General features: G+C 50.0%; 1 protein-coding gene across 1 annotated transcript; it reads left to right on the top strand.

Annotated features, from left to right (window-relative positions):
• Positions 1-1108: 1108 nt before the first annotated feature.
• EMWEY_00038980 (hypothetical protein, conserved) lies at positions 1109-4159 on the top strand (the record flags this gene model as incomplete). Its single annotated transcript, XM_013478707.1, has 1 exon — positions 1109-4159. The coding sequence occupies one exon, from the start codon at positions 1109-1111 to the stop codon at positions 4157-4159; it is 3051 nt and encodes a 1016-aa protein (XP_013334161.1).
• Positions 4160-8838: the final 4679 nt, after the last annotated feature.

The raw sequence follows: 8838 nt of genomic DNA, 5'->3' as shown, positions 1-8838 counted from the left end.
AAAAAAAAAAAAAAAAAAAAAAAAAAAAATTAATTAATTAATCCTTTTTCTTTTTATTGTTTATTTAATAAGAATTAATTATAATAGAATTAATTGTTCTTTTTCTTCTTGTATATTTAATAAGGATAAATATCTACCTAACAACGCGGACGAGAGGAGGGGCCCCTGCGGAAGAGAGGAGGGGCCCCTGTGGGCCCTAAGGAACTCTAAATGAATCCTCTAGCCAATCTGCTGCTTCGCTAGCCCTTTATGCTGCTGTTGTTGCTGCAGTTGCTGTTGCTGCTGTTGCGCTGCAGTTGCTGTTGCTGTTGCTGCTGTTGCTGCTGTTATTGCTTGTCTTACTCTGTTCCTTCTTTGTTGGCCTCTATCTTGAACCATTCTTTATCATTTTCTTTAGCGATTGTTAAATAATTAATTAATGCTAAATATTCTTCCTTTAGTCTGTCGTTCCACTGAGGACTTCTTGGTCCTGCATTAACGGAGCAAAGAGGCAGTTTTGCTACAAGAGCACGGGTTGCTGCGTCTGCCATCTTATATTTTTATTAAAGAAGAAAGAAAAAGAGGTGGAAAAGGAAAAAAAAAGAAAAAAAAAGGAAGGAAAAAGAAGAAAAACAAAGAAAATAACCTTTTATTCAACTATGGATACAGGCAGCAACAAGAAAAGGGAAGGGGCAAACAATAATAATGCCCGTAAGACTGCATGCGCTCTCTTAATATTATATATAATTAAATTATAATAAATAAACAAAAAATAATAATTTAATAAACATCACATTATCTGAATATTAAGAAAGAAAGTCGAATATATATGCATGCGCATAGTTTTCCAGCCCCAAAAAGCATGCATGCAAACCTGCATGCATTTATTCACATATACAGGCATTTCTAGTTCAAATAAAACATTTTATATGCAAAATATCATTTATTTTGTAGTATTTCTTCCTTATGAATAGAAGGGGAATGCTCTATAACTCTTGTTTACCGTTATAGGATCCCTTTTCCTTCTCCTGCTTAATAGATTGACTAGGGGAAGAGAGGGGGCCCAGGGGCCCCTCTCTTTCCCTCTTAGTGTATTACTTTTGTTTCCTCTTTTCTCTTACCCTCAAATATGCCCCCGCCTGCCTTAGATGCACAAGGGGGGGGCCCCCGTACCCTAGGAGATGGGGGCCCCTTTGCAGCAGGAGGGAAGGAAGTAGACCCGTTGGTGCTATTATCTTTGCCACCTCCATCTTCCTTGTGTCGTTTCTTGCCTCTGCTGCAGCAGCAACAGCAGCAGCAGCGGGTGGGTGCAGCAACGAAGGGCAGCAAGCATCCTGCAACTGCAGCAGCAGCAGGATCGCGCAGGAGAAGCAACAAGCAGCAGCAAGCAGGTTTAGAGGTAAACCCTGCTGCTGCGGCTCCCCTTACAAAGATATCTCTTTCTCTTCTTCCTGATGGTTTGCGGCGTCTCTTCCAAAGGGAGCAGCAGCAGCAAGCTACGGAGAAGCAGCAGCTAGCCACAGACAAGCAGCAGCAGCAGCAGCAGCAGCTAACCACGGAGGTGCACCAGCTAGCCACAGTAACACGAGCATATGATAAAATAAAACATCAGACTTATACAGCAAATGTATCTGAGCTCTCCCCTCTATCTGTTGTGCTGCTGCTGTCGCTGCTGGCGCGGCTGCGGCAGCGGCAGCAGCAGCGGCAGCAGCAGCAAGTTATTGGTAATCGTCTTATATATTCTCAGCTACTTGCTGCTCCTCCTTCCCCCGCGCTGCTGCAGCAAATGCATGCAGGCAAGCCTTTTATTTGCTTCTGCTGCTCCCGTCGCTTCACCACCTCTGCTGCTAAGTTAGTGCACTTAGAGCGGCACATGCGGCGCCGCATACAGCAGCAGCAGCAGCAGCAGCAGCAGCAGTTGGGACGACACTCCTTGGCATCAATACGGGGAGGAGCAGCAACAGCAGCAACAGGAGCAGCAGGAGGCTGGCAGCCGTGGCCTTCAGCAGCAAGTTGGATTGTTGCAGCAAGCCGCTCCTCTTCGGATGATTCTCTTGCCTTAGGAGGAACAGCAGCAGCAGCAGATGCCGCAGCTGCTGCAGCAGCCGCATCAGATCCGTATTTAGCGCTGCAGCAGCAAATGACAGCAGCAGCGCATGCACTCATTTCTCTTGGTAAAGCTGAACTGAGGCAGCATGAGGCACAAGGGGCCCCAACTGGTTTCTCTGAACCTCCTGTAGGGGCCCCCGTAGGGGCCCCCCGTTTTCCTTCTTGGTTGCCTCCGTTTCTTGCTGCTCAGTTTGCAGCAGAAATAGGGCAGCAAGACACACCTGCTGCTGCTGCTGCTGACTCTGCTGCTCATTCCGCCTTCACAACGGCGGGGAATTCAGAAACAGCAGGTGCAGAAGCAGGGCTCTCCTGCTCTGCAGCAGCAGCAGCAGAAGATCAGCAGCAACAGCAGCAAGCAACAGGCCTAGCTGCTGTGACAGCAGAGGCAGTGCAGCAACTCGAGCAGCAGGAAGCGAAGTTGTGGCAGTGGTGCTTTGCTGCAGCAAACAGCGTCGGCTGCAGCGTCGAGCCAATCAGGGGCCCCCCGGGGCGCTCCTCTGATGGCGTGGGGGCCCCAGGGGGGCCCCTACCTGAAGGGCACTTAGCAGCAGCAGACGGCACAGAACAACACACTTCTGTGGGGTGTATACGCAGGGTAGTGTCGGCATCTCCTAAGCAATGGACAACCGTGTTGCAGCAGCTAGCTGCTGCTCTCCCTACAAAGAAAGCAGCAGCAGCAGTAGCTGCGGCTGCTGCTAGCTGGGGGGATCGCTCAGGGGACGCCGCCGCCCCCTTAGAGGAGTGTGAGCGGGTGCTGCATGCAGTGCGGCAGTGCACAGCAGCACCCGCGGGAGCAGCAACAGGTGCAGCAGCAGCAGCAGCAGCAGCAGCTATCTGCCCTCCCCGGGTCCTCATGCAAGAGGCACAGAGACTCAGGCAATGCTTCTTGTGTAGCTGTTCATTTGAATTGGGCATTGACGAGCAGCAGCAGCAGTACTACTTGCGGGATGCTGTTGCTGCAGTACTCAAGCGGCAGCAGCAGCAGCAGCAAGAATTGTATGCTGGTGCTATTGTTGCCGCCATTGCTCCCGCTATACACTCGGCAGCGGCGCTTGCAAACGACCGCAGCAGCGGCAGCAACAGCAGCAGCAGCAGCAGCAGCATGGAAGTTGAGGGAGCAGCAGAACAGAAGCAGGAAGTGGTGTTGCGAGGTCTAGCTGCTGCTGCTGCTGCTATTGCAAGTACCCCGTTGTTACGATTGACAGATATGCAGCCTGCAGACAAGTTTTGTGACAGCAGCAGCAGGCAGCAGCCGAAGGACGACACAGCAGCGAAGCAGCAGCAGAGGCAGCAACCTAAGTACCTCCAACTGAGCTCCTGCATCGGGGCGCAGCCTGCTGTCTTATCGGTAGCAGTTGAGTTAGAGTCGGCAGCGTTGGATGGAGGATATGAGTCTTCCGCTGCTGCTGTTGCTGCAGCTGAGGGCTGCACAGCTGGCGCAGCAGATGCAGCAGCAGCAGAAGCAGCTTACAGAAGCCTTGTAGGTCTGGATATGGTGGACGGGGAACTCGAGCCTCTGCAGCAAGAAATGTTGGCGTTGCTACGGCAGCAGCTCCCCAACCCTAAGCAGCACCAGCAGCAGCAGCAGCACCGATCAGCTGCAACAGCAGGAGCTACTGATACCACCACAGCGGCTACTGCTGCTGCTGCTGCTGCAGCTCCGCAGCAGCGCGGCGACGGGGCTTCTGAGGAGTCATATTATGACGATTCTGCTGCTGTTGCTGCTCGCAGCGAGTTGACGTTGCAGCGAGTCTTACCGCCTTATCTTGTATACTTACATCTAGATTGTTACCTGCAGCATTTGCAGCAGCAGGGGGCCTTGCTGCAGCTGCTGCAGGTACTGCTGCTGCTGCGTTGGTCTGGTACGCAGGAGAACAGGGATGCCCTGTTGGCAGTGGGACGTGTGCTGCTGCATTTACTGCAGCAGGAGAAGCGTAGCAGCAGCACGAGTAAGAGGAAGCACGAGCCCCTCCCCCTTCCTACAGAAAACAGCAAAATGCATGCGCTATCTAAAGAAGAATACAAGAAGAAGACAACTCCTATTCGTCGTAAGACACGACGAAGGTTCTAAAGAATTTATTGATCAAGGGTACAGACAGGTTGCCGTGGCAGGGGCTGCTGCGGTGGCAGCTGCTGCTGCGGTGACAGCTGCTGCTGCAGTGGCAGCAGCTTCTGCTTGTGCTGCTGCCTTTTTCTTGTTGTTTTGCACATCGTCTGCAGATAGGATTTGTTCTATTAAGACTTCTGTCCTGAATGATTTAATTTTTCTCCCTTTCTTTGTTTGTACACATAAAATACTTTTCTTTAATAAAGGATACTGATGCATGCATGCATGCAGCTCTTTATACAGGCACACGAGTCGTAGGGCAGCAAGATCATCTTTGTCTCTACAGTACACACAGAGCCAGAGAGAGACCTACACGCAGCAACCACCGGGCGGCGGCCGCCAGGGGACACCTCGACTCGTAAGAATCAAGGGAGAAGTCTCTTCCTTATTAAAGAAATAAGCCCTTTAATGTTGAGTCTTATATTAAATAGTTACTATCGCTAGAAGATTAATAACGGGCACAGTACGTTTACGGGCAGGGACGTAGGGAGGAGTGGTCAGCAGTGCTGCTGCAAGAGACTCGTAGACGACTGCCGTCTCCCCCTGCAGCACACCTGTTAGAGACGCAGCATCAGCAGCAGCAGCAAGAATACTTTTCTTCAGATATTGCACAGGAGAATAAATATTTCTATTCTTACTATAACTGCCTGTGTGCATGTTTCTTTGCCCGAGAGGTAGCCTCATTCCCTACTGCGTTTCTTGTCTGTTTCATACACAGTTAACCGCGCTTCCTACATATTTACTTCTCCTTATAAGGGGAGTAACAATGCAGTTACAAGTCTGGCTCTTAAATAGCTAAGGGATTAGGTAGGTAGCGTGCAAAAAAGATACCTTCCTTTATAGAGGCATCCAGTCTGTATAAACCTGCCTCCAGTCCGTGCCCTTCCTCTGCACAGAGTCTCTCTTAATGCAACCTTATCATGAGTGTATAAGTTGTGCATACTTCTTGCATGCATTGTAGACTCGAGCTACCAGCGACGGGGCTTTTGCTTGCCGCACAACAACAAAGCGTACAACACCCTCCAATAAGACTTGTATAATCTGAGGATAAGCACGTCACGTGGCAACAGTCTTCACGGGCCGTCAGCGGCTGTCAAGGGTAAAACGTGGTCGCCTGGTTGGGGTGACGGAGGAGCAGCAGCTCATATCCATATCCTCATATGCTTATCATGCCGTCCAAACAGTCAACGGGGCCGCCAATATATGCAATGGAGAGCAGGCCCGTCTTCTTAGAATAATTGTCCTCTACTCCGCAGCTCATGATACATCTAAGGCTTCGAGTCGGGCTTCGAGTAAACTGACCCGGCGAAACTAGGCAAACGCATTGATATACTGGTCAAGGCATTCATCGTCTTGTGGCAAAAGCCAAATTAACAAAACCTGCATGCAGGGATGCCTGCTACGGTGGATACTGGCGCGAGTTCTGCTTTGGCGCTTATGGCTCCTCGAGTCCGCAAGCCGACAGAGCTTTCCTGACACTATGTTTGTATCATGCCAAGCTCAGAACCACGCACCGAACTGCACTATTGTCACTAATGGTAGAGGGCACTTGATTCACGTCTGCCGGACTAACCCAGAGTACTAGTGGGGAGTTGTGCGAGCTTCAACATGGTGTGCACTCACTTGGGCAGCTTGGCGTTAAGATACGAGTAGAAAGTCAGGGCTCAAGTCGCATTCCAACGGGTGGCGGCAATCTCTGTGTGCCGCCGCTTTGGGGTTCGGCCTCTATGGTGAGGAATTGTGTGGAGATGCATCACGCCATATGTTAGGCGCAATGTTGCTGCCAGGTCGATAGGGTGGTGGAGGGCCGCCTGCACCCTCCGTATGGCCAATCCGATGAAATCTCCGGCACTCCGCGTCAGAGTTCTCGCCATCCCTCCACAGCCTAAACAATCCTCGTATGTCACTTAGAATACCAAGGTTCGAGCTAAGACATATGCTGGTTCCTGTCTGTAGCCACAATTCAGAACCAGCTAACCCAGTACACTTTCACACTAACACACACACAGTGAAGAGCGGTGACAGGGCCGTCAGATGGTGTCCCCGACTTTGTGTTGGATCTATGGCTCATTAGTAAAAGGTAAACTCCTATTAAGCTGGGTTCTTAGTGGGAAAAAGGTCATGGTCATCTACGTGCAGGAATGTGGCAGCTTGAACCTGGCTGAAGAGTGGAAGGAGCCTAGTTAGTGGCACCAAGCTTACAGTTGGGGTGCAATGATTTCATACAGTAGTAAATGCCTCAATAGGTGTTCCTACGTCAGGAGGCTAACCATCACGGGAAATTTGTACGCATAACAGCTGATGAGTGTAGCACCCGTTTGATGCAATCACACTACATGCAATACGGGGTATAGTTGTGGTTTTTGGGCAGTGCTTCCCATGCTGAAAGCTAACTGGAAGAAGTTGGGATGCACGAAGAAGGAATCGATAGGACATGCGCAGGCTTTGGTGCCTCCAGTATTAAAGAGGGTGGGAGAAAAGTGCGTTTCATGGAATGGGAGACGGATTTGATTCCCGTTAGTTGCGTGACCGATCAACAAGCGAGTCTCCCCATAGGTCCCATGTGTGGCTTGATGCTCCCGATGTAGCACGATACGCTAGAGGCTGTTGGTATATCCATATTTGTGTGCATTCAGGCTACTGAAAGTTGATGAGCTGTTGAAGGTGTTCAGCAATGGCGTATGGTGTTAGTGAATACTCAGTGGAGGCTGGCGTATGTTCCCCTGTGGGAGTGCCTTGTAACAGCCGTTGAGGCACGAAGTGCATTAGCTCAATAAGGGAGTCAACCCACGGAAAACGGTTGGTATATAGCACCGATTGCTGCACCAGGAAATGGCGTGCTTTTCAAGATTAGTTTGCATGAAGCAAGTGGTTCGCAGTGATCGTATAATGATCGGGCTTGAACCGCTAGCCCGAAAGGGCTAGCAAGGAACACCGCCATGCAATGGTCCAGGGTATTCCAGAATCCATGAGCCGTCCAAACGTGACTCATCGCTCTTTAAGCCAGATCATTTAATGTTACTGTGGTCGAAGACAGCGAAATGTAAATACTTCTTGAGTATATCCACAGGAACTAAACTGCTGTAGCTCTGAATAGTGGGGAATTCGTAATGAAATCCGCTGACAATCCCTTCCAAAGCAGCTCAATGGATGGGATAAGGATCAGCTATAAGCAACGTCTGGCAATGACTGACATACTTCATATGCTGGAACTCAAAACCGTTCAGGCTATATTCCACAACGCGCTACGTTAGTCAGCACAGAGTCCCTCTTCACGTTTTTCTCTGGTTCGTAGATACCTCCACAGCCAGGGAAAGCATTGTCATGCATTTTGCGCAAACCTTCTGTACGAAGTGAAGCTGCGATGTATAACGGGTTATGTTGCATCTCCGAATAGTATCAAAGGAGATCGCTGCCTACGCTATAGTACTTACCCCGCTCCGCGTATCTGATATTGAAGATCAGCAATCTCATGAGTGTCTATGGAGTAGGAATAACTAAATTCAGGAAGGAAACGGGTGTCAAAATACATCCATACAGCAGTTGAGCACTACGGTTGGCCTTTCTGCATTGAAAGAATGACTCAGCGATCACGTTCATCACGTGCCACCGCAGCCACATAACAGCGTTTCCCCAGTGGGACCCCTTTATAAAATCTCTATCATGTGTACCATGGATGGGTGGTCGACTCAGATAGTAAGGTTTTGGCCCTGTCAGTAGTGCCGATGCTGTCCATATTGACCGCTGCTGCTGCCCAGCGCACACCGCTCTGGCACGCGCACGCAGTGCCGTGGGCACGCACTGACGAGTAGGGCATTCTGTGTGGGGCCCCTCGACTACGGGCAACGTTTTAATGCAGGCAACTCAACATAAAAATTAATAAGAAATGACGCTGATCAGGATGTTCTCACCGCGGATGAGGCACAGAGTCAGACTCAGTTGTGTCCCAGACCGGACTAAAGCGTTACAGACGGAGTCGCCGTTTTTAGCGATAGGTGCAGGGAAGAGTGCAAACGATAGCTGATATAAATTGGCTCTAGAGGCTCCACGCCCAGACGGCTAAGGTACGCTAGCTGCGCCCACAAATCCGGCACCTGTTCCTGCGACTACGACAACGTATTCGCCGCTAACAATACACACCGCCTAGTAGATATTTCAACACTGAGCCTAATGTAAGAAAAGATTAATGACAAGTTAGGTCTCCCGCAGCAGCAATCATCCGCACACAAGTCGATACAGGCAGCACGGATCCCAAACGCACTCTGCTGCAAGGGCCACGAGTTGCTTTGGGCTCTAGCATGTAGTGAACCCGCAAATGAGGGCAATGTTGCACACCAAAAGCAGCTCGCAGTGCTAGCACCCCATATTTTAAAATGCTAAATGCGGGTAAAATTATATCCCACCTCCCACTCGCTGATTCAATAACAAGCCTGATGTAGGAAGAAATTGCTAGTAAGTTAAAAACCCCCACCAGCAACCATCCACACATAAGTCGATACAGGCACGGATCCCAAACGCACTCTGCTGCACAGGTCCCGAGATGCGTTGGCCTCTAGCATGTAGTGAACCCGCAAATAAGGACAATGTTGCACACCAAAAGCAGCTCGCAGTGCTAGCACCCCATATTTTAAAATGCTAAATGC

This window comes from Eimeria maxima, genomic scaffold, assembly GCF_000499605.1.
Source record: "Eimeria maxima Weybridge genomic scaffold, Emw_scaff613, whole genome shotgun sequence".
In the NCBI taxonomy this organism is placed as follows: domain Eukaryota; phylum Apicomplexa; class Conoidasida; order Eucoccidiorida; family Eimeriidae; genus Eimeria; species Eimeria maxima.
This window is presented reverse-complemented; position numbering and strand designations above follow the sequence as displayed.